Consider the following 27,005-nt stretch of genomic DNA (forward strand, 5'->3'; position numbering starts at 1 on the left):
TGGACGGTCAAGTTCGCTGGCACGTCACGTCCGCACTTGAACTTGCAGCAGCTCAGGGGGCTTCGCTTACTTTTCCATTCCTGTCTTGTGTTCTCCTCCGAGAAGCCATGAAGCCCAACGCAAGCGTCTTGCCACTACACGCGTCTCTTCTGTACTATTCTCTATAGTTCATGTGGGATACCCGATGCATCGCTGAAGAAGATTTTTGCCCTGGACTCTCTAAAGACTCTGGCTCTTCCCAATGTGATCCCAGCTGAGACCGTGTCCAACATGTCTCGCCGCAAGCAGGGCAAACCCCAGCACTTAAGCAAACGGGAGTTTTCGCGTAAGTTTTTCTGTCTTTTATAGCTCAAATACTTAAATCAGTTTTAAACTGAGTTCACGAGACGCGTCTCTTAAGACGGAACGAAGCGCGTTCTGATGTTGAGTTGCGCTTCGCTATGATTCTTAACGCGTGAAGGTTGATTATGGATTAATGTGCATATAGCATATGTATGTGTGTATATGAATGCATGAAAGTAAATCAGACGTGATTTGTTAGCTTTTTAATAAAATAAATAAATAAATAAAATCAGTTAGGGAAATTCACCTCTGAGTTCACATTCCCATGGGATCTTTTAAAAGCCCAAACTGGTTTTTATTCATTTTAGACTTTAAATGAATATACATTTGTGATGTGTAGCCCATTATCAACGTATTATAGATAACATCTAATGTTTGTTTAGAAAAATTAAACCAGATATCTACATTTCAGAAAGTGTTTTTTTCCCCCTCAACTTCTCCTTCGGTTCTTGAAAGGCAATTTTCAAGAATTGAAACGGGAATCTAGATAACGAAGGTTTTTTTTATTCAGAGAAAGAAAGTTATATAGAAATCTGGTTTCATGCATCTATCTTGTCAAACCCCCGCCGAGGCGATCTAAGCACCTCAAAGTGTTGCGTGTCAAAACCTTATAAACATAAAGGCCATTATAAATGATAAAATCTGCATGACCTCCGTATGAAAGTGAAAGTTTACCCTTGTTCTAGTTGGTTTTGGTGTTGTAGCCTACCTGTATTTAATTTGCGTTTGAACGTGTTCTCTGATACGGCATCTTGTGAACCGAGTTGCCGCTAGGGGGCAGAAAATGAACAAATGAGGGTCCATTCCATTCAAGATGAGACAGTATAGGTGAACTTGAACTTGGTCTTTGCCTTCTCTCATTTAAGTGTCCACACATCTCCTGTTCTGTACACATATACAGTGCTTTTTATATAAGCATTGCTTTGGAGTACATGTGGGCCAATGACAAAAATGTCCAAAATGATAAAAAGGAAATCTGTTAAAGATGTAGTTTAAAACTCATGTGCCATGGATATAGATATATATTTATTCATTATGATTTGGTAAATAAAAAAGAAAAAGAAAAGTAAAATATAAAAATATATATTTTCAATGATAAAAAGCTAGTATGCGAGTATGCACCTTGAATGCTCAAGGGTATATAATATTTGAGTAACTTAATATATCCCAAAAAAAAGCCTCATAATTGACACATATGTCTTTTAGTCATTGCGTTTATCATGTATACAATGTATGCAATAATAAATAAGATGAAATATTACCAAATGATGGAGAATGGTTTAAAAGTGTTTATTGTATTGTGTTGGAAACTCTCCTGATGTTTCACAAAGAGGTTTGAATTACATCTGTTTGTGCAACGCAAGATCCGATCTGAGGCTTTGAGGATCTTAAGCGTGCCTTGGAAGAAAAAAAAGAGGATCGATTAAAATATTGAAGCGTGGTTTTTATAACAGAAACTCTGTTATATTGTCGCCCCCACCTTTTGTCCCACGTGACCTGACACAGAATTAGGGTTAACCTACCACCGATGGCAACAATCTCTCTCAGCCCAGTTCAGACGCATGATGTGGTTTTGATTGCTCTTTCATATGTTCTGTCTGTCCTTCTGGGAACTACCCCACATACTCCCCTCAATAGCTAACCTCAGTTCAGAGGATTCCAGCACTTTTAACTAAATGGGTTCCAATCATCTTGCAGTCAAATTAGAATCTATTTTTTGATTCTCTGAGGTGTTGGGTTCATTAAGACGTGAGATTGGCAGGATAATGAACAGGGTCATGCAACTAAAGTGAACAACCCCCTCCTCTTTACCATTACTGGGCAACCACTGTTTTTCTCTCCGTCTTTGGTTTCTCATCTTCTCTGCATCTGCCTTTCATTGACTGTCTGTATTCCTCTGATAGAAGTGTCAGCATTTCAATAGTGGATAGATATTAATGTCTCCTGGTGCAAATGCAATGGCGTTGCATTGGAGCATTGGAAAACTTCACAGATTTGAATATAATTGTGCCTAAATCAGTATTTATTTATTCTACATCCCTATGACACCTGAATGCATGTGACATAGTAACACCTCTAACGCTATCAACACCTCTTCCATTTATATGGAAATTCATATAATTATCACTTACGGCACACATATAATTAGTCATTATCAGGTTTCGCTATGGATATCACAGGAAGTTATTCCGCCATATCTCACACCTCCCTTTCTGCGTTTCTCCTACCGTAGCCGAGCCCGTGACGGCAGATATCCCAGAGGACGGGGAAAGCCATCCCAGATCGGAACCATCCACCCCTAAAGGGGATCAGGACCTCCTCACCTGTGGTCAGTGCCGCTCCAGGTTTCCTTTGGCTGACATCCTGGAGTTCATCGAGCACAAACGCAGGCAGTGTCAAGGACGCCTATGCATGGACAAATGTTCAGACCTGCCACCGTCGCCTCCACCCGCAGGCCTGAGGCGAGCCTGCGTCCCTGTGGAGGTGGCAGTTCAAGTTTCGCCCCACGGAGAGGAGCATTTAGCCTCCACACCGCACGGATTACGGCCCAAGCAGGAGAATTTAACAGGTAGAGTAACAGATGTTTGCGTTGAAGCGAATCTATGAGAGCGTTTGCCAAGTCGAAACCTCCTTGATGGAGGGCCTTGATGAATACCATGTCTCTAATAGCCCACTTTCCGTTTATGATTGGTCCTTTTATATAGAAGAAAAAAGGAATTTGACTGTGTAAGTGGATGAATATAGTGTCCTTGCTGTCAGTATGAATGGACATTCTCTCAGTTCTCTCATGTGGCTTTCGCAGATGTTGCTGTGTTTAGTGTGGTTTTTATATCCTACTCCAGTAAATGTGGCTCCAGAGTGGTAGATTCATACTTATAAAAAAAGAAAAGAAAATAATTTTCAGCTGTCCGAAACAAGATCTGCCACAGGTTGTTACTGATTCTGATTCTGTTACTGATTTGTCATTTTCATGATTATGAGAGAGAGCGTTTCTCTTTGTGTTATCCGGTATCCGGAAAGAGGAAAAACATGCAGCATAGATCTTGATATTATGTTGCAATTATACATTTAAAGGGATAGATCACCCAAAAATGAAAATTCTGTCATCATTTACCCACCCTCATGTTGTTCCAAACCCGTAAGACTTTCGTTCATCTTCGGAACACAAATGAAGATCTTTTTGATGAAATCTGAGAGCTTTCTGTCCCTCCATTGACAGTTGCGCAACTACCACTTTGACGCTTCAAAAAGTTCATAAAGAGATCGTAAAACTAATCCATATGAATTGAGCGGTTTAGTCCAAATTTCGATCGCTTTATATGATGAACAGATTGAATTTAGGTTTTTATTCACACATAAACATTCTTCAACTCACACATCAGTTGTGGTAAATGGAAGCTCAAGCATGTTCGCTTGACGTGCGAGAACCAATGAGGTTCATTCTCGTGTTACGCAGCACGTTTGAGCGCCAGCGAGAATCAATGAGGTTCATTCTCGTGTTACAAAGAATGTTTGAGCTTCAGCGAGAGCCAATGAGGTTCATTCTCGTGTTACGCAGCATGTTTGAGCTTCAGCAAGAACCAATGAGGTTCATTCTCGTGTTACGCAGCATGTTTGAGCTTCAGCAAGAACCAATGAGGTTCATTCTCGTATTAAGCAGCACGTTTGAGCTTCAGCGAGAACCAATGAGGTTCATTCTCGTGTTACGCAGCACGTTTGAGCTTCAGCGAGAATCAATGAGGTTCATTCTCGTGTTACAAAGAACGTTTGAGCTTCAGCGAGAACCAATGAGGTTCATTCTCGTGTTACGCAGCACGTTTGAGCTTCAGCGAGAATCAATGAGGTTCATTCTCGTGTTACAAAGAACGTTTGAGCTTCAGCGAGAACCAATGAGGTTCATATTCATGTTACGCAGCACGTTTGAGCTTCAGCGAGAACCAATGAGGTTCATTCACGTGTTACGCAGCACGTTTGAGCTTCAGCGAGAACCAATGAGGTTCATTCACGTGTTACGCAGCACGTTTGAGCTTCAGCAAGAACCAGTGAGGTTTATTCTCGTGTTACGAAGAACGTTTGTTCTCGCGCTACAAGCATGTTCGGTTGAGCTTCTGTTTATGTTCGCTGATCAATGTTTATATGTGAACAAAAGTCTAAATTCAATCTGTTCATCGTATAAAGTGATCAAGTCTCTTCAGAAAATTTGGACTAAACCGCTCAATTCATATGGATTAGTTGTCCGATCTCTTTATGAACTTTTTGAAGCGTCAAAGTGGTAGTTGTGTAGCTGTCAATGAAGATTTCATCAAAAATATCTTTATTTGTTTTTAGAGTTTATATGCTTTATAGAGTTTTCATTTTTGGGTGAACTATCCCCATAAAGTACACAAATTACGAATGCAAATAATTTTTTTAGGGCTTCCACTTTAAAATGGAAGGCTGTTATCAGCAAGGCTTGAGGCAGACAAACTTTTCTGTTTGAGTTATGAGTATATTATAAGTAACGTCACATTGGGGTGAGGTTTATTGAAACATCTACCCATCTTTCTACAGCTGATAGTATCAGAAAGTATTTTACAATGTCCTTGTTACATGTTACATACACTTACTAGTAATAACAGTAAATTATAGATAAAATAATGACGTTCAACTAACCCTAAAGCAAACCCTAATCCTATAGAAAGAGCATGTTAAATAATAATATTACTGTTACATATTTAATTAACACTGTAACAAGGACAACCTAAAACAAAAGTGTAACCAAAAGTATTTTTCAATGTACGCCTTTAGGATCTCTCAGGACGTCCAGTGTTTACCCATCCCGGTCCAGACAGGTCACACGCTTTCGCCGTTACATGTAAAGCACATGCGTGATCCGTCGCGTCGTGCAAGCAGATGTCCGTCACAACAGATGGAATTCTGTATCGGCTGTAAATGGTGAATCCGTTGAAGGTTCACGCTTGGAGAGATTTGCATGATAAATAATTTAAGATATGCATGTAGACACAGCAGCTTTTAATACCCCCCCCCCTTAACAACACCCCATCACACCCCCATTTTATTCAAGTCTGAATGCCCCCGAGCGGCCAGACGATGAGTTCAGGCAATAACCCCTTTCTGCAGACCTCCCTCCCCCAGCGCCTTATCTGCTATCTCTCTGGGGTTATTTTCTTAAGTACATCCATGTGAAGCCATTTTCTCTGAGGCTGATATAGGGGATCCCATCTCATATCGTTGTTTAATAAGCGCTGTAGCGTCTCCTGGTCCCCACAGGCATTAGAAGTGGCTGTTCATTATGTAAACACAAGGAGAAGAACTTTGATGTTGAGTTAACTACAAAATGGTATTGTGCAGATCATATTTACACTGCACGTTAACTTTGCGTAACTAATAATTTGTGATGAAATGGACTCATTCTGTTATGTTATCCCGTGTCTGCTGGTGTTCTTGGCCTTGGTGTCTTGATGTTTTTGGCACTGATCCACTATTCTCTTACCGGGGAGAGTTATGGATCATTAGCTGGAACAGAGCAAGTGGAACGGGAGACAGGAAGTTTGGGGATCCCCCAATTGTGCACCATCACTGAGGACCTTTATAGGCTTCTCACAAAAGAAAAATCTTTTTAAAATCTCTTTTTTTTTTCTCCTAGACTGCAAAGAGAATAAATGGAGAGGGTATAAAAACTTTTACTGAAGTCCTCTTCTTTTCTCCTGCATGAGAAAAAGATCCTAGTAATCTCACATTTGCCTCACATTACTGTTTCAAATTGTACTCAGATTTATCAGTGATTTCAATATGAACTCAAACATTTCTTATCAAATTTTCCATGATCAAATAATTTGAGCGGCTATCCACATTAATGTTTCATACCTGTGTACTCTTGAGCAATAAAGTTTTCCTGAGTAGTTTGATGCTACACAAAGGAAAGGTGATGTTTCTTATATTTATGTCGAAGAAAAAGTGTCTGATCTGAGCAAAAGTGTGTTTGTGCGAAAGTCTGTCTCGACGCAACGTGACAGCGTGTTTGACTTGGCAAACGCTGCCAAGGGTTCCCTTTCAGTGGGCATATGGCAGGACATTGGCACAGAGCAGACGGGAACGTGTATTGTGGTGAAGTTTATATATTTGTAGCTGACATGGCATTTCAAGCACTAACAGCAGTGTCCTGCAGTGTGACATGCATACTATTTTGTGTTATTATTATTTTGAATGCAGGTTTACGACCTCATTAGAGGGACTGCATGGAATATTAGTACTTTTAAAAATCCCATGTCACAACAACACGACTATTTAACCCTCGCATGGCAGTCAAAAATGGCCAATTTTTTTATTTTATTTAAATGAAATGAATGTACTCTATTTTTTAGTTCGATAATATTTTCTTTTCTTTTTTTTATATATATATTTAGCATTTTTAGGGGATTATATGGTATTAAAATATATTTATGCAGTAGTTATAATCCATTTGTTTGCTTTTTGTGCTTGTAACTGAAATTTCCAGCTTAAACTGGCATAAATCTCAAATGCTTTGGAGCACAGACTTAAGTTTGGTCTTTTTAAAGGAGACACTTGGCAGATTATTGCTGAAGTGAAAAAAAGTTTACAAGTGAACAAAAAAAAGTTATAAAAGTTTATTGTTATGAAAAATGCACAAAAATACTATTTTCAATTTTTACATATAGTTTCCAAAACATGTTTTACTCTAAAACTGCGAGAACATCAAAGCCATAGATTGAAACAAGTTGTGTTCCAAATTTTGATATCTTGATAATTGATACCTCAAAAAAACGAGCTTTTCTTTGGGTGCAGTACCAAACTTTTCCACTAGAATTTTCCCCTTTAATTTCCAATGAGGTACATTTCTGACTGCTGACTTGATTTTGTTTGTGTGTGTGTGTGTGTGTGTGTGTGTGTGTGTGTGTGTTCACATAGCAAGTGCCAAAACCTTTACCAAGTTTCGTACCATTCCAACAAAGTAAAAAATTCGAAAAAAAAAAAACCGTTTCGGTCCAAAATACCGAAGACCACCAGAGGGTAAAGTGAACTGCAAAAAGATGATGCTTAAAATAATGAAAATTGTTGGAATGGAGATGTTAAATCATGTAAAACACTTGGCCTTATATTATAATCATAAAAATGTGCAGTGCATTGATAAAAATTTTGTTTGCATAGCAGAGCTTGCAGTGCGCATGAAAACACATTTATTATTGTGGACACACACACATATCTCCATGATGTGTGACACACCCCTTTTAGCATGAAGCTATGCAATCATCAGATCTGTCAGGATCATATGATATTTTGACTCACCTGTGTGTGTGTGTGTGTGTGTGTGTGTGTGTGTGTGTGTGTGTGTGTGTGTGTGTGTGTGTGTGTGTGTGTGTGTGTGTGTGTGTGTGTGAGTGTGGCCAGCCAGCTGAGCTGTAGACACTTCTATTTAGTGTTTACCTGGGGAATACAAAACTGCCTGCAGCTCTGTGTTGAAATATTATTGGTAATATAAAATATACAGTACAGTTTTTGTACTGTACAAGCTTAATTTTTCACCAAAAGCATCAAGCATGGGTATAAAGCAGTAAAAATTAGAAGTGTAAAGTAAACGGGTTATGAGAAATGGGTAAATGTGCTCTTTTAATCATCGATTTATATCCCCTGAAGGAAAAGATTTTTTACTCATGCAGTAGATTATATATATATATATATATATATATATAAATATATAAATATATATATGCATGTGTGTGTGTGGTCTGCAGCTGGTGTGTCTTATCTGTGTTCTATAGAATGAGATAAAGACCCAAGAGGCCCCTCACTGTCTGCGTCTAGGGTCATGGTTCCCTGAAAGTCTCTCTCTGTCTCGGTGTCTTTCTCCATCTACATTTTATTTTTACTTCTCTATTCACGCTTTTGCATGCAAACTCAATTTCTTTTGGGTCAGCTGGTTGCACTGGAGTTGAACGACATCTGTAGTTTTGCTACACTGTGAAATGAAACAAATTTTGATTTGTGAGGGAAATAATACACATCTGTAAAGATATTTAAGACTCTGCTCTTCTGTCTTTGAACATTGGACTTTGGGAATGGCTATAGACAATGAATAGGAAGGCAAATAATCATTTAATAATATGTAAAGACATCAGCTGTGTAAAGCACAATACAAGCAGTTCTGTAAAGAGGCTGATTAATTCGTTCAATTCTTGAGTATTTAATTTTGCTCTTTTACTGCAATAGAAGCACTGAAGTGGAATGTAACAAAATGTTTAGTCTTTTATCTTGGGAAACATTCTCTCTCTCTCTCTCTCTCTCTCATCCCTCTTTCTCGCTCTCTTTCTGAATCTCACTGATAATATTCTGTGGCTCATTTGAATTTGAAGCACTTCTTTAATCTTCAAAGCCTTGATTGCTTTATGAATATGCATGGTACATGCAGACTTTAGTTCATTACCTTGTTGTAAATTCTAATGACCATCAGTCCCTCTAGGTAATTGCCAATTATTTTGCATATTTGATTAGCCCATTATGAGTTCATTCAGTTGATATGCGTCAGGCAAAGACGGACTGAGTCGCTAGAGAAATAAAAACAGATCAGAACTGAGCTGTGCAAAATTAAAAAATGTTTAGAGTCTTTTATTCCAAGTCTCACTGTTTAAAATAGTATTTTTATATAACAATGAACATTGCATAAAATTTACACACACATCTACTGGATTCCCATGTAACAGTCATGAGCCAAAGTCATAAATGATTGATCACTCCAAACAGAATGTAGTTGGATTAGTGCTACATGATGCCTCATAATGGATTATTTAGTGTTTTTAAAACGTTAGCAGCCTAAAGGAGATTGAGGTAGGTTGTTGATGTGTAATTCAATGTGTGCTATGATGAATCTTTCATGTATACATTTGGTCATGATTCCAAGTTCTAATGCCCAGTACACATTGTACAATTTTGGGCTGTCCCAGGCGAAAGATGACCAATCGTGGCGATTTCTGTGGTCAATTGTGTCCTGGTCCCGGTCTTGCGACCAAAGATAGTCTGCGATCATTTTCTGACAGTGTCATACATTTAGCATGATCATCTCACAGTGTGTTTGCTGCTACGACCTACGTCTACTGACTAGCCACTAAAAATGCAACATGAAATGGCGTATTGATTAACATATTAACATGGCGCTAAAACCTAAAACCTCAAGGTTTACCTCAATTTGCAAAATTGGCATACCAAGTTGGCCTCTTTTCCCTAGCCATGACCACGTTTATATTCTCCTCTTTTTCCTCTCAGTGCATATAAACACCACAATTGCAAAAGTGTGATTCATCTTGCTATATTTGTTCACCACTAGCGCATGCTGATGACGTTTTATTCTTCTATACGAAATTGCGTCGTAGCCTATGATTCAATAGGTGTGATCATCTTACAGTTTACATACATGTTGTACCCAAGTTTATTAGATACATGTCGTACCTTAGTGATTTTTAATGATTTTATAGGATTGCCGAAATCACAGTCTGTAGAAGGCACAAAACATTAGCAGCCTAAAGGAGATTGAGGTAGCTTGTTGTTGTGTAATGCAATGTGTGCTATGATGAATCTGTCATGTATGTATTTGGTACATTTGGTGTTGATTCCAAGTTCACAACACAAAGTTCAACCATGATAAATTAATTTGAGTTGAATGCACAACTACAATATTTGAATTTGAACGTAAACAATCGTATCTATTTCATGTATGTGTCTATACTATGTGTCTGTTCTGACTACAGAACAAAATACTTAAGGTTAACATGTTTGTAGCTATGCAGCTACCTGAAGAAAAACATGTCTGATTTAATGCCACAGACATTTGAAGATAACTCTATCGCCCCCTTCAGTACCGGAGGTCACAGTAAAACAAGGACGCATTGAGTTCATGCACACATTAATTATGCTGAAATATTTCAGGAATATATTATTTTTTACTTTATTACGTTCATTCCATCACTGTTACCCCAGTGTAAGGATTATTTAAGCACTCATGATACATTTAAGAAATCAGCACCTGTGTTTCATTTGAATGTATGATGCACTGCAGCTGGCGCTACCTTTATCTGCCCCATCACAGGTGCTGGCTCTCCTCCGGAGCCTGACTTAACCCTGTGTCTATGTCATGGGGTGTGAGAAGAGGCCGGCAGGGAGGCCGACGGGGACACAATGGGGGGATTGTGCTCAGGGCGGGGGCTCGGAGGCTGAGGCAGCCCTGGCTGTGGCCAAACAGGTCGGGCCAGACAGCATGATAGATGGCTTTGTTTAAGGGTCCCGGGGTGGGGCCTGAACTTGAGGCACTTTGTTTATCCTGAATAGAGCAGGGGGGAAGATGCCGGAATGATCTATGTCTCACTAGCTGAAGAGCTTTAGAGAGAAGGAGACAGGAAAGAAGAGAAACATCCACAAAAAAAGTGACCAAAACAACCCAGGAAACCAGACAGACAAAAAGAGAGAAAAAAAAAAAAAGTAATTTACTCACCTGCAAGGTTTGAAATCCTTCCAAACACGTCTGACTGATTTTCTTCCATGATACAAAATATAGACGTTTTTATGAATGTAATCCATTCATTGAAAGTGGATGGTTACCAAAACTCCAAAAATGACAAACAAAGCACCATAAAAAAATAGTCCATATGAATTATCCATATGATTGAGAGTGAATGGTAACCAAAACTCCAAAAAAGGCACAAAAAAAAAGTCCATAAAAATATCGTTTTGATGAATGTTCACGCTGTTCTATTCCATAAATTTAAAGTGAATGGTAACCAAAACTCCAAAAGGCAAAAAAGCACAATAAAAGTATACAAAAAATAGGCAATATAAATGATCAAAATGATAACTTTGTTCAAGGAACAGATCAAAATCGAAGTTATTTACTAAAAATGTTGTACCATGGTCACTATTCACTTTCATTGCATGTTTGTTGTACAGTCTGCAATAAATATCTCCTTGTATGTTCCATGAAAGAAATAAAGTCATGCAGGTTTTGTTTGTATTTTTAAATGAACTGTTCCTCTTAAAGACTGACAGATATAGAGAAAGAATGAGATAAAGGAAAAGAAAGTGACTGAGGGAGAGCAGTGCTAGCTGAGCATGTGTTCTTTAGGTTAACGGAGGGTCAAGTCGAGAACTGCCGGAGGGGGAAGGGCCGTCCTCTCACCCTGATGGTGGCTGTCCATTTCTAGATCAACTTGGCTGAGCTCCAGGTCCTTTAAATCTGACAAGACCTCATGCGCACACACATTTGCAGCCCTCATACCTGCCGTCTGTATCTCGAATGCCACTAGGATTGTTTTTTTTTTTTTTCTGGGCCGAAGGCAAAACGAGGTGCTGACTTTTGGACTGGTTCAAACCGGTTGGCCGGCCTCGTCTTCACTTGCGTGCCTGTGTTGAAGACAGTTCACAAAGCACATGCATACACACAGGAAAGAATACCTGAATGAACCTCTTTTGAGAGTGCAAGACAAAGAAAAGCAGGATAGTCGAGAGATATACATTGTGAATGGAATATGATGGGTGTCATGAAACCGGTCAGTTGTGTATGGAGGCGAAACATGATAAATGCAACACGGACGAGCTCATTTGAAGTGTGAAAACCACGCATTTGTAAAAATGTCTGTTTCGCATCGAGATGGATAAATATGTTCCTTTGCACGCTCTTCACTTGTCTATCAGTTGACCCACACATTTGCATATGTATTTATGCAGATTTTTGAGGGGGCTCTCACACACAGCAGGGGTCTCTGAGTGTCACGGTTTCTCAGTGTGAATTTGTGTCTTTGTGTTTGGTTCTGTTGGGTGTGTGTGTGTGTGTGTGTGTGTGTGTAAACTTGCTAGGCTATGTCGGTCTGTTTTCTCAATCTATCTGTTTTCTCGATCTTTCTGTTGATGTCTCCTTTTACACATTCTCTATTTCATTATGTGTGTGTATATATATGTGCCATACTGCGTCTCTGACTTCTCAAAGTGGGCCACAACTTCCAGATGGTGCTCTGCATCTTTGTTTGGTAAGTGAATACTTGAGCTGTATGACAGCCTATCAATATCCCCTCTGAATGTGAAGAGATGCTGCCTATACATTCACAATGTTCTCTTTTTACAGCCGTCCATGAATAGTTCTTCCACATCTCTGTTTCTATCATATGTGATATATTTTTGTGAAAGTGTGGGTTAAACTAGCCAAGGTCATCCCTATCAAGATGGAGGTCACTCAGATGTGTTCTCCTTGTCCATTGACTTCTTCCTCAATTCTAAAGAGCTCAGGAAACAGCCATTACGGTTGGGAAATAGTTTGACCTTTCAGACTGTGCTCCCTGACAGAAATGCAACTATAGAATTACTTTTCCAAAATCATTGAGACAAAAAAATGTCCTTGAGTTTCCCTCTTGAAGGCACAAACACACAATCTTGGCATTCAGCTGAGATGTCATGGCTTCAGACCTTATGTTAATAGATCACTAAAAAGTAAAAATAAAAACCTTGTCATCATACTCACTGTCATGTTGTTCTAAATCCGAATGACTTTCTTTCTCCATTAAGTACTAAGTCAGATGTCAGAAAGAATGTTTACACTGAGAGTTCACACTCTTTCTCTACAACAAAAGCATACAGTACAGTGAGTAAATCCAAAAAGCAAGCATCATAAATACAGAATAATGATTCTGTTCAATGTAAAAAATTCTGCATATGAACAGTATATGCAGGTCAAATGAGATTTCAGAGTTGTGGCAGAAGGAAAGGTTATCAGAACAGACTTTTGGTCTATCACAGCAATAGTGTAATTTACTATAATTATTCTATAATTTACTTCAGAAGACTTGGAATATTGTATATTCCAAATATTATATATACTGTATATATATAATTTTTTTTAGCATTATTATTATTTTTTAATTACATTTTCTTTCTTTCTTTCTTTCTTTCTTTCTTTCTTTCTTTCTTTCTTTCTTTCTTTCTTTCTTTCTTTCTTTCTTTCTTTCTTTCTTTCTTTCTTTCTTTCTAAATTATCGGCAGATACGTTTTCCAGTTTGGCCATTAAATGTCATAAGGGGAACTTTTATTTCAACAGTGCAGAGAGCTTTTTGGAAAATGCCATAATAGGATTATTGAATTAAGAATTTGCTATCTAAGTATACTTTACAGTTAATTTTTCCCCCAAATCAATTCATTTTCAAGTGATCAATTTCTAATTATTTTAGTCCATGTTGTATGTCAAATAAATTTTAATTGTTAACTTGTATTATTTTCTATTTTAAATATCTCTCTAAGATATCATAATCAAAAAATATATATCAGCTGCCCACTAATTGTAACTTTCACCATATAGAAAATAGCGGCATGAACATTAATTAAAACATCTAGTTTTGTGTTTTATAAGTCTTTTAATTATGTTTAGTCCTTGGTTTAATGCCTTTCTTTCTTATTTGTCTTTGACATTCATCCCTTTCATTCGTTAGCTCTGACAAACATGAAATACAGTGTCCAGAAGAGCTATCTGTCTAGCCAGGGAGCAGATGTCCCATCATGGGCCTGAAGCGTCTCACCCCGTCAGCTGTCAGCGGCCGGAAACAATCTTTGAGCTGAGAGAGAGCGCCGGTCCAATTAAAGAGGTTAATTTGCTTTAGCACTTATCTGTCCATCGATGTATTTCTCTCTGAATCAGCCTCCAACTCTTCTCACACCAGTCTCTCATTCTTTTGAGTATTTGCTCTTCTCTCCCTTTCTTTCATTATACCTCTCATACGATCCCATCTCAGACCCTTTGTCTTAAAGTCCCTTTCTTTCCACTGTCTTCTCATCCCTCTTTTTGTAGTTTGTTTGCCACTCTTGCATTTGAGCAACACACCGTGGTGACATTATGGCTGTAACAAATTGAGCACTTGTAGAATGCAGGCATGAAACAGTCACAAAGCTTCCATTCAGCGTCTTACCGACTGAACATAAAGGCCCATGACAGTTTAAGTGGCGTGTTCAGTTTGCATGTGAAAGCGTGTCTACTGAAGTTTATGGCTAGAAAGAGGGTTTGATGAGAAGGTTGAAACAATGCATGTGTGTGAAAAACAGACTGACAGTGTTACACGCTTTCATCGTTGGGGAAATCTGTCAAATCATGTTACGGTATGGTATAAACGTGTGGACATGCATAGATCTTGCACTGTTTGGCATGTGATGTGTGTGTGCCTACATGGAGTCTCTTGTAGCTATACATGTGACTATCGTCTGGCGAAGAACATTTCAGTGCAGTGACCAAACAATGTTTTAAGGGCCATTTAGAAGGGCTGGTGCATTTACAAAACCAAAATCTCTCCAAGTCCAAACTCTGATCCCCCATGCGCCCATTTCTCCTGTCATGTCATTATCGTCTGGATGAGAATGGATCATCTTCTCTGTCCCCTGCCCTGCTCTGTGAACCCCTGCCCTCCAAGCCTGTCAGAGTGAACTATCGCAGACAGACACACACAGAGACACTGTCACATGCACAAAGACACATATAAACCCAGAGGCCCATCACACTGAGAGGACAGATGCCCTCGTTGTGGTGTTGAGCCTCCTCAGGATTTTCCTGTCATGCATTGAGAGGCAGAAGACTTCATGTGAGTACACATATGGAAAAGATGGTTTGCAAAGAAACTCAAATGTAAAAGAAAATTCTAATTGTATGATTTAAAATTTCGAGGACCTCGTTTCGTCAATTAATCTAAGTCTGTTTGACTTTTTAAGTCCTGGTACAATCTCCCTCACAAAACGATGTTAGTATCATAGTATTCTGATTCTGATATCAAATGGTTAGGCCATAGTGCTTTGATATTACTGAATGAGAACCATATTCAAGGCAAGGCACATTTCATACACTATGGCAATTCAGAGTGCTTTACAGAAAAAAATTAAAATAATCACAAAATAAAAGCAAGGGAAATTAAAACGGTTATAAAATAAATGAAAAGAGTAAAGAGATGATACATAGATGAACTTCTCATCTGGCAAAACACCGGTGTATCATATTTTTCACAACTCCCAGTTTTACTCTGAGATTTTCCCACCTCGAGTTCACTGCTCCATCATATTCATGTAACATGTTACTGATATGGTTCTCTTAAGGAAGTAGTTCTCAACCACGGGCCTCGGCCATCTTCCAAGGGAGCCTCAAGATGCCTAAAAAACCCATTTGATCATGAATATATTATATCTAAAATATATATCTAAAATACCATAATCTACTGTATCTAAGGTAAATTATGCTATAAATGCCATATTAGAAGTCGAATTTATATCTTAACATACCGCATGTTGACATTTTCTATTGAAACAGGAAGTTGGAAAAACAGAAGTCCCACTTTCAAAAAAATAAATAAAAAATAGTCCAATGGCTTTTGGTTTACATTACATCTGTGAATTGGGATTTGCTCCTAGTTATTAGTAGTCCCATAGCTCAAACCGTAAAGCATGGTGCCAGGAACGCCAAGGTCAGAGGTTCGACTCCTAGGGTGCACGTCCCGATTTCGCAGAGGTAGATGCGTTCCTGGGTCAACATATTTTGTTGATCCTGGAACAACATTCCTGTCTGAAAATTTTATCCTAACCATATCCCTACCCTTAAACCTAACACTACCCATATGTTATCCCTAAAATCAAAGGGAAATATAGGTGAATAACACTGATGGAGAAGCCCCTAACCCTGATTGTAAGCCTAAACTTCAACTGTAAACTTGTCCCTCAAATTTGATTGGTTGATTGGAATGTTGTTCCAGGATCAACAAAGATGTTGATCCAGAAATCAGGTTCTGCGAATGCATGGTCCAAAAAAACCTTGAATGCAATGTAAGTCTCTTTGAATAAAAGCATCTACCAAATGCTTAAATCTAAAATGTAGTCTGAAAAAAAGTGGTGTTTGTGGGAAGGATATTCTCATTCTAGATTGCCTTTGATTGGATATAAATTGTGCATTTTGATGTCTGTGCACCATTTGTGGTCCATTTGTCTGGACCAAAAAGGCAAGAGAGATTTATATCTGCTCAATTTGTCAACTTTTTGGGAGTACATTAGCATAAAAATTACCTAAAATCTAACACACATGTTGTAAATGAAACAAAACTTCAATTTTGATTACATGGTTTTAAGTGCTATATCTATATGTGATTTTCCCTTAAAATACTTGCTAGCCAACAAGCTGACGAACGTCTGTTGTGCCGCTCTGTCAAATACTCTTCCGCTTGGCTCCACCACTCACTGAGTTGTGACCCTTGACCTCAGCGGGGCCGTGTATGTGCACGGTCTTGCCAGCGCCTCCCTGGAATGTCTGGATTTAAGGACTCTTCTAGTGCGCAGCTAGAGATGGTGTGCTGTCCTACAGCTGCCTGAGTATAAATCCTGCTGTCACCAGAAGGCCAAAGCTCTCCTTCACTACCCCTTCTTTCGCTTGCTGTTTCTATCACTCTCTTCCACTTTTCACTCAGTCACACTACTTTAGTTAACCACACAAGTGTCTCAAAACAGAAATCTGTGCCTCCTGCTCTGTGGTGAATAAGGAAGCTTTTGTGCCTTTGATTTAACGTCTTCAGAGCTCATTCACGGCTGTCGAAAGAGTTGTACGTGACCACACACACAGATGAAACTCTCCCACTCTTCAACGGGAAAAAGCAGACAACTGGTTCACCCTGTACTTCATGAGGTTAAAAAATGTTGTTGACATCCGTTTACATCAGCTAGAAGACCTGGTGAAAACAGCCCTCTCTCTGTGACCTCTGACCTGCTACAGTCTCTCGAAAATATGTACTGTATAAGAGCTGTGATCTACAGGGCTCAAGACAGGTTTCTGGCAAGAGCGCACAGGTAACATTCCAACTCCGTTTGAAATTCCTGAGCTGTAGGTTGTTAAAAAGGTGATTTATTTGTTGCTAGTTTAATTAATATTCTGTCATTGCGATTGAAATGTGATAGCCGTGACAGATACGATTCTTCTGCCATCTACCTCAATCTTTCATGACAAAACCAACCTACAATGTTGTAGATCTTTCTAATAAGCAGTTTTGCTCAGAGAACATTCATCCACAAAGCATTCTGATTCATTTTTAAAACTTGCTATTTGGATATTTCAGAAATTTCAGTATTCAGTTTGGACACACCTTGTCTTAACCAGGCGATAAAAAGTTGTCTCTCCATGTTAAGTGTCATAACCAACACACTCTCATTTCAGTGTGTAACTATTTAATGTTCTGGCAATTCGTATGAATACGTATGATCTGCTTACACCCTATCGTAATGTTGGACCTTCATGCTTGCTTTTTTCTAAAAAAAAAAAAAAAAAAACGTACGTTTCTGTACGAATCTCATTGTACGAATTTAAACAGAATTGCCACCTCATAATAAAATAGTTATGTTTTCTCATGAGATCAGGTTGGTCATAACCAGACATCAAGACGACATTAAGCTGTGATTGTTTCGTATTGCTCTGCAGTTCTCCTTTAAAACTTTTTTTTTTTTTTTAAGTGAGGACAGTTAAATTACTTGTCGTAGGAAACCTGCATGTTGAACCTAGTTGGGACAAGGCATTTGTTTCAGAATTTACTGGCTATTTTTACCAGTCTCCTCATTGATGCTCAAAAAGCAGTGGCGTTTTGCAGAATTCTCCCATCTGCTACCATACCACGATGCAGATCAGAACATATGTATCCAATTAAGTCGCAAAGCAGAGAGCTGGAATCCAGCTTGAAGTCAGACAAATGAAGAATTGGGGTGAGTGTGGCCTGTCTTAGCCAAGTGATCAGTGCATCCATCTTACAGAAGCTTATTGATGGGAAATGTTTCGGGTTGTTCAGCGTGTGTTAGCGCCATTACATTTGAGTTAATGTTGGAAGGGTAGTAATACTATGTCTGCTTGAGTGTAACAGCTGCTTTTGGCTTTCATAGCCCCCCTTTGTCAAAGTCACCTCCTGTAGCTAATGTCGAAATCAGTTACAGTAACATGGCTTTTCAGCTTAACCTGTTAACTTCAGTTTCAGCTTAACCTTTAGCTTATAAATAAGGTGTGCCGCTAGCATAAGCAAACGACACTGCGAGAATAAAACTTTATCCATCACCCATTGGTTTGACAAATAGGTAAACTAACAGTCTCAAACTCCCACTAGTGGTTGAGATACAGTAGCAATGCAATAGCAATTTGGGCGAATCAAACTATAAATGACTTTCATATTGTCTTTGTATATTTAAGTCGGGATAACAGAAATCAAACTATTTAATTCTAGCTTGATTTACTACATCACTTGTGTCCAAGATGCGCCAGATGGGAAGCCTTAAATATTGACCCTGGGCTGTAATGTGAATTGGGAACACTGGTCTTTTTGTACTGGTCCCAGTACCAGCGCTCTGCCTGAGGGGGGCTTCCTGAATGAGCCCTCTGACTAGGCCTGACTATCACATGCCCATTTAAGCTTGTAGTCCTCTCATAGATCAGGAGAATGCAAAGAAAGGAGCAGGATGACTTGAAATAATCTTTGTTGAGCAGTGTGGAAATGTTGGTACGGTGGTGAAGTTTAGAGCTAAACTGGACCCCTCATTGTACACTATTCATCAGTGCAGAAGGCCATCTGTGTTAAAGGAATTTCAGGAACGCTTTACAGTAACAGTTCTAAATAAAGCAGCAAGCCACTCAACTCCAGAGTTATTGCCAACGACAACAGCAGATATTTAATTATTAATGTACAGTTGTGTGGAGTAGGACTTTGCACCAATTTCATGATGCAGGGATACTCAAAAAATCGACATAAAGTCCTATGGTTGTCCTGATTGTGTCTGGTTTAGACAAAAACTCAGACTGACATGAAAGAGGCTTTTTCACTGCTTTGTCATACCTGGTTAGGATTCACTGGCTGGTTACAGTTTTAGCGTGAATCTCAAAACTATTTGTGATTTGACCGCAAAATGGCCAGTTAGCATATAAGAAATTATAGTTTTCAAAAAGAAAATTAAGCCTACTTAAGGATCATTACGATTTTTTTGCTTTCTTAAATTATATATAAGCATATTTTCCCCTACATTATCTGTACATAATGTGTCTGGACCCTTTACGTTACGTTTATATATATATATATATATTTAACTTAAATATTTCTCTAAACAAAATATAATTTATTTTATGCAACGTTACAAAGCTAGTGGAAAATCTTTCATGGTTTGTAGCAACTGGTGCATTATTGTGGTAAAATAGTTTAATTTTATGTTTTACAACAGTTTTAAACGTGGCTAAATCTGTCAGATTTTAGAGTCAGAACTAACCATTTTCCATTAAGTATTTCATAAGAACGAGATTATTACTTGTAGATGCTTGCTGGAGTCAGAGTCAAACTGTCTCAACCTCACTTTCCTTTCTTCTCAGGTTTTCTATCGTCAGTGTTTGCTCTGTCTGTGGGACAGTCTTGTGTGCTAACAAAACTTCCACCTCTGCCCTGTGCAGACTAGTCTAGTTCATCTTTCCTAAACCTCTTTCTTTTTCTCAGACTGTCACCTCCCCCAGTCGAACCCTCCGCTCGTCTGTGGGCTTTAAACGGCATCCCCTTCACCTCTCCGTCTGGTCAACTTCTTTTTGTCTGTCTGCCTCTTTAATGTGCGTTGCTAAGGTGACTGCTGACCCATTGCTTGGCTCTCTATGAGAGGCCCCATTCCAAGATGGCTACCCTCCTCAACCCCCTCAGACACTTTCAATTTGCAGTGGGGGGTAGGGTGTGTGTCCAGCGCTGGTATTGAGAACACTGGAAATTAAACACTTGGGCCAACACATGTTTATGGGCACTGACAAGAATATACCAGCTGCCTGATGAGCGCATTCTTCCTTGTGACCAAGCTTGGTTTTCTCACCTTGTCCCTGGAGTATCCATATGGCATTTGGACCATTTCATTACATTGATTTGAATATGAGAATAATCATGTCTAGATTAAACTCGGGTCAGGTGTGAGGGCACAGATGCTTGAGTGAAGTGTAATTATTTTCTGGTAAATTATGCGTAATTGTAGCCTCATCGCCTCATGAACCTCAAATATTAAATCTTGAATGTTTTTACGGTGTCAGATGTTCTGATCTGGGCCCTTTAAGTACAAAGTTCAAGTCTTTGGTTTCACATTAATGCTTATCTGTGTGTGTATTTAGGACAAGGACTGTATATTAAAGGGTCTGAGTGCATGTGCTGTTACTTGCATGTGGTGCTCTGCTCAGATACCTGATGATACCAAACGTCAGATCTTCAAATATATATTGTATAATATATTGATTATTAGTCATTTGCTCTGATCAGTTCAAACACAGCTCATACGTATCAAATAGATAATAAACCTTGTGCAAAAAAGGTTTAAACAACTAAAAAGTGTAAACAAGCCAAAAAAAATAAATAATTAAACCGATGGGAATTTGTGAAAGTCTTATACCTCAAAAGAAGACAAAAAGTTAGAAGTGTGATTGCTTTCCAGATAGATTGTAGAGCAATAAAAATGTCCTGCACACCACTGTCCTTGAAGTCAAATAGGTTTTTGTCTGTGGTCAGGCGCTTAGTGCAACACAATGAGTCTGACCAGGACAAAGAGAGAATAACCAAGAGAAAAAGAGAGCAAGAAAGCAAGAAAAAAAAACAGACTGCCCCAAGCTTTTTGTTTGATATGAATGGAATTATATAATACTGACAATAATAACATAAAAATGCCTAGAAATCGTATTTTGCTGATGTTCCAAGCAGACACAAAACAGTTCTTTTCTATCCTTTTCATAAAATCTCAAATGCCGAAAAATTGTTTTGCCATACCTCACCTTTTAGCATATCACCAAAGAAAATGTGATTGACTGCTATGTGCTGAGAGGAACAAGGTTAAAAGTAATCAATAAGTCGCCCTCTCAGACAAGGCCACCAAGTAATAGCTGCTGTTGGTGAGGTGGGTGTTTTAAATGTCAGTGACGCAGGATGATTATATGTCTAAGGAGAACACTTACCTTTTTTTAGGCTGTTTTCATTGCCTCGGTTTGATTGCCTGGTCCGAACTTGGGTTTGATTTCTACCACCTTCTCCCCCTGCCCTGCACTTCTTTCACATTTTATTTTGGGGCACCACTGCATTTGTCTTGTTGGATTTACCACTAACTTTACACAGAATGAAACAGTTTTTTAGCTGCTGCAAATGCATTGCAAGACATACAAAGAATGTGAACAATCCAACAATTAGTTCATTGCCGCAAGTTAAGATGGATTGCTTTCATATCGGTTAACATGAACTGTACTTTTTTTTCATCAAAAAACCAAACAAACTTACAAGTTTCAAGATCAAATGAGCTTGGATCCCTACCAAAAGTTCCATTTAATAAGCTGTTAAAAGACAGGAAATGGGTTACCTTTATCCATTACATTTTTTGTCATGTACATTGGAAATCCTCAACACAGTATGCTAGTTATGTTTTTGGAAATCATAATCAAGCAAGAATTACCGTATAGATATTATGTAAGATTGTGAGAAATCAACAGTTCTGAATTTGCTATGCTAGTCATTTTAAAATATTAAAATATAAGCATTGGCCTTCTCGTATGATTCATGTGATAATGGTATATGATTTAATTGGAGCACGCATGAGAAAAAGCAGGCAAAGAGAGTTGCCTTTTTATGACGGAAAAATCTCCAGAGGAGGTCAAACCCCACACAGGTGGCAGCAATTAACTGTAATTTTTGCAGATTGTAATGATCCATAATTTACCAGCCTCCTCTTGCATCTCATGTGCAATAAAAAGTGTTTTGATTGGGTACATGTTTTTTGTTCTCTCTGGCCTTTGTGTCAGATATCTCAGAGTCAGGTGAGGCTGTTGATATTTGAAATGATGTGCGTGCAGAAACTGAACTCCCTTTCCATTTTCACCAGGTTGGGTTTAGAATTTACAGTTGGGATTTATTATGTCAAAATATTAAGGCAAGAGCATAATTGTATAAATAATAACAATGTAAAACATTTCTGAATACATTAATCATTATGAACTGTTAAACAGCATGCATTTGGATGATGGATGTAGTGGCTAAAGCTCTAGTTTAGAGAGGGAAAGGTTACTGATTTGACCTATACCAGAAACAAGACATGAGCTATCACCATTGTGCCCCTGAGAAAGGTACCTTGACACTGGTTACTCCAAAGGGATTTTCCTTGTAATAAATGTGCTGGTAAATGTGTCTGATCAATTTGTACTTTCTTGCTGCCTTTCTATGGTGAATTCTTACTGAGCCTTTGTTGTGGAGGAGGAATATTTCCTAATTTTTCCATCTGCTTATGTCTTGCAGAAAAAGATGAGCCCAGCAGCTACACTTGCACAACTTGTAAGCAGCCCTTCAGCACTGCTTGGTTCCTACTACAGCATGCCCAGAACACTCATGGTTTCCGAATATATCTGGAGAGCGAACCTGGAAGCCCATTAACTCCTCGAGTGGCCTCCGCTCCAGGCATGGGTGGTGACTGTGCCTCACAGCCACCGCTGCATACAGCCCACCTTGCAGACACTAGCCCCTATAGCCTGATGAGGATAGCCAACAGAGATGGGTCCTCGATTCCTAGGGAAGGCCGATATCCCAGGACACCTCCACTCTTTAGTCCCCCACCACGGCATCACATGAGCCCAGATGATCTGGCTTTGGCCCCCCATCACCCAAGCGCCTTTGACAGGGTACTGCGTCTTAATTCGGTACCCTTGGACTCCCCATCTATGGACTTCTCGAGACGACTACGGGAACTTGCAGGCAACTCTGCTGGCTCCTCTCCGCCCATGTCACCCAACAGGCCTAGCCCTATGCAACGGCTGCTGCAGCCATTTCAGCCAGGGGCATCTCATTCTCCTTCTGGACCTCATTCAACACCCACTGAGCAAACGCCAACCATGCCAACTCTGAAGGCAAAGTCTTGTGAGTTTTGTGGAAAGTCTTTTAAGTTCCAGAGCAACTTAATCGTCCACAGGCGCAGTCATACCGGAGAGAAACCTTACAAGTGCCACCTCTGCAACCATGCCTGCACTCAGGCCAGCAAGTTGAAACGCCACATGAAGACTCATCGGCACAAATCCTCCTCCACTACCTCCAAATCAGATGATGGCCTTTCAACAGCCAGTTCACCTGAGCCAGGCACAAGTGATTTGATAAGCAGTGCCACCAATGCTCTCAAATCTGTGGTGGCTAAGTTTAAAAGTGAGAACAACGGCCTGATCCCAGAAAATGGTCAGGAGGAAGATGACGAAGAGGAAGAGGAAGAGGAGGAAGATGAAGAAGAGGAAGAGGAGGAGGAGGAGGAAGAAGAGGAGGAAGAGGAGAACGAGAGTGAGGTCGGCGAGAGGAATGATATAAACTTTAGCTTGAGCCTAGAAGGTGCACGTCACCATGAGAACAATAGACAGCGACACAACAAAAGTGTGGAGGGAATTCAGGACTTTCGAGATGCCCTTAAACTTTACAAACGAGGGGACCGCAGATCAGCTAACGAGACGGGTGGTGACGATTCCCCAAAAGAGTCTGATCAAGTCAACGAGAGATACGGACAAATCGTAAATGGAACAGCCTCCTACCCAAACGAAGACCTCTCGAGGAAACTTCTTGCCAGAAGTCCAGGATCTGACAGCCCTCTTTCCAAACGCATCAAAGTGGAAAAAGACCTTGATCCTCCAACTCCTACAATCCCCAACTCAGAAAACGTGTACTCTCAGTGGCTGGCCGGATATGCCGCTTCGCGCCAGCTCAAGGATCCTCTCCTCAACTTTGGGGACTCAAGACAATCACCTTTCGCCACCTCTTCAGAGCACTCCTCGGAGAATGGAAGTCTCAGGTTCTCCACTCCCCCTGGGGAGTTGGATGGAGGGACGGCCTCTGGGCGCAGTGGCACTGGAAGTAGGGCCAGTACACCCCAAACTGGTCGACCCAGCTCTAAGGATGGTCGGCGTAGTGACACGTGTGAGTTTTGTGGCAAGGTCTTCAAAAACTGCAGCAACTTGACAGTGCATCGCCGCAGCCACACTGGCGAGAGGCCGTACAAGTGTGAGCTTTGTAGCTACGCCTGTGCTCAGAGCAGCAAGCTAACACGGCACATGAAGACGCATGGACAGACAGGCAAGGACGTTTACAAATGTGAGATATGCCACATGCCTTTTAGCGTCTACAGCACTCTGGAGAAGCACATGAAAAAATGGCACAACGATCAGCCCTTAAGCATTGAAATTAAAACAGAGTAAATTTTATGATGTCTTTCGCAGTCCTAGAAAAATATTTTAAGCACAGTGTCAGTTAATTATGCTGGCCGAAAATTTGGCCGAAAAAGACTCTGAGCCTCTCTAATGTGCAATAACTTAATGTTTTGTACTTCTTTTCTTACTGGTTGGCATGTTTTCGTGTATTAGCTTGATTGATAAGGATTAGCTGTGTTGCTGTTGTTACTGTCTTTTATCAAACAGGACATTTCATGCTGCAAACAATTAATTTTTACATATCATACCTAGCTGTAATTTTGTCATTTAAGCCTGTAATCTTTTGACTACCTACATTCACACTGGGGTTTACACTGTTCATTAGGGGTATAGACAAACTGTAGGGTTACCAAGGAAAGTTTGAACGGTAACATTTTACTAAGATACTAAAAAAGTTAGAATTTTTATTGTCGCTTGTGAAAAAAGAGTGCCTTGGGTGTGCCATTTGCCATAAGCCTGGGGATATTGTTCAATGCAAAAGTAGGTCTTGCATCAAGTACCTATTGTGAATTTGCTAAATGCAGGAATCCAGCATATGTTCTTATGTACATAACTTACTAGTATAACATGTTGTGTTCCTATAAGTATGATTATTTTGTTGGCAACTTCATGCCTTTTGGCTTGGTGAGATTTTGGTATCAAACGGACAGGTATATTAGTAAGTTTTCTTTTAACTTAGGGTCTCATTTCTTTTTTCTTTTGTTTTTTAGAAAGTATCCCTGAAAATGTGTTTTACTCAGTAGATAGCCAGTTTATTGGACTATACTGATACATTTCTATTTGGTGCATGTAACATGGAACATTATGTAAATATGTACATTTTATAGAATTAATTTCTTGACAGGGTCATCCACGGAAACTTTAACATATAGTCCCTGAGTAAGCTGTTAAAGAATTGGCAGGATTGAAAATCCTTTGAATTTTGAATTAAGCTCAGATTGGCTAGAAATAGAAGTAGTTTAGCAAGACCAGTTATGATGGAGCAATGCAGGAACGTATTTCAGGACATTTACACATTATTGGATGAAAGTCTGAATTAACTTGCTTGCTAGTACTTCCACAATGTTTTCATTTATCCAACACTCTTCAGTTTCTAAAGCTATGTACTGTATATACCCCTGTTTATTAGCAAAGCACTTAGTCACGTTCACATATTTTGTGCCCGTCGAGTTGACATTCAGACTTTTTATTCTCTGCATTATCCCATAGTGAATTTTATGAATAGCACTTGCCACTCAGCCTAAAACTCTGTATCTGTCCTGCTAATCTACGGGCAGGTGGTTGAGTATAAAACAAAACTGCTCTTCAAAGGCACAAAAAACCTGCACTGTTCAATTTTTTTTCCAGTTTACAAGAGACACTCAAGAGATCTTTCCTCTCAAATGAACAACTTAATGAGGTGTCAACATTTTATGTGAAATAGAGTTAGATTAGAAATCTTGGTCAACGAAAAAGGACTTAAAAGGAAAAAAATTAAAAGACTGTTCATTTAGAAGCTTGACTTTAAACTGGAACAGTGTAATGATGTTTATCTCAGTGAATACAGTCCAAACCCGCTGCTTCATCAGCCATTTTATTTTGTATCATATGTTTTAAAATGAATTAATGATTCAATGTTTTGGGGTTTCTTTTTGTAATACTTTGGTGTTTTTAACAGAAAATTAATTTAAAGTGTTCCATTTTTTTTCCGCTCATCTTCATTTCTAGGGGGTTACGATGTACTATGTAAATACTAAATGTTATGTGAATTTCCTTTTCTTCTGATTCTTTTTTCTTTCTCTCTCTTTGGCATACACAGTTCTTCAGGATGCATTATAATGAGATTGTAGGAGTATGTTTGACATTTTATAGGGCTGACTTATGGTCTGTCAAAAGCTATTGTGACACACTTCAGTTTGCCATGTCAATGTGTAGAGAGGATCTGGATTTAATTGTTCATCAAGAGTAGTCAAGATAGTATTTATATAGAGACTAGAATTCCAGACTGTTCCTTGTTCACTTTAAAGGTACAAAAATGCCTGTAGTTGAGCTCAGCATGCTGCCACCATTTTTCTTTTCTCCTTAACTTGGCAGGATAATATAGTGTGAATCGTTTTAATGTATGGATCTTGAAAATGAGTTTCTAAGAAAAAAAAAGCTATGTGGGGGTTACACAGATAAAAGGCTATACAATGGTCTGTTGACGCAATCCTCTTTGAAATAACACACTGATGAGGAACAGGTGCTTTTATGATCTCTGGCCTTTGGATATGCAGTAAAGTTTCATAGTTAGTGGGTTTCCCTCTTTATTTTGAACTGTCCCTGTCTCCCCCACAACCTGAAACATTCCAGTCATCTTTGAAAGAATGGATGTCTTATGCAATGAATCAAGAGTCAATAAATACATTTAAAATGCATTTTGAAATAC

General features: G+C 39.2%; 1 protein-coding gene across 1 annotated transcript; it reads left to right on the forward strand.

The window, feature by feature from the left end:
- Positions 1–27,005, forward strand: bcl11ab (BCL11 transcription factor A b). Its single transcript, XM_084426992.1, has 3 exons — positions 1–325; positions 2,576–2,911; positions 22,659–27,005. Exons 1-3 carry the CDS (start codon positions 271–273, stop codon positions 24,584–24,586), a joined length of 2,319 nt encoding a protein of 772 aa, XP_084283118.1. The 5' UTR covers positions 1–270; the 3' UTR covers positions 24,587–27,005.

This window comes from Rutilus rutilus (assembly GCF_951802725.1).
Source record: "Rutilus rutilus genome assembly, chromosome: 12".
In the NCBI taxonomy this organism is placed as follows: domain Eukaryota; kingdom Metazoa; phylum Chordata; class Actinopteri; order Cypriniformes; family Leuciscidae; genus Rutilus; species Rutilus rutilus.

What these genes read in the sequence shown, in the direction of transcription:
- bcl11ab (XM_084426992.1), top strand. Translation starts at nt 271, where the DNA reads ATGTCTCGCCGCAAGCAGGGCAAACCCCAGCACTTAAGCAAACGGGAG. An exon ending in AAGCAAACGGGAGTTTTCGC is followed by an intron (nt 326 to 2,575) that starts GTAAGTTTTTCT and finishes CTCCTACCGTAG; the next exon opens with CCGAGCCCGTGACGGCAGAT. An exon ending in CAAGCAGGAGAATTTAACAG is followed by an intron (nt 2,912 to 22,658) that starts GTAGAGTAACAG and finishes TATGTCTTGCAG; the next exon opens with AAAAAGATGAGCCCAGCAGC.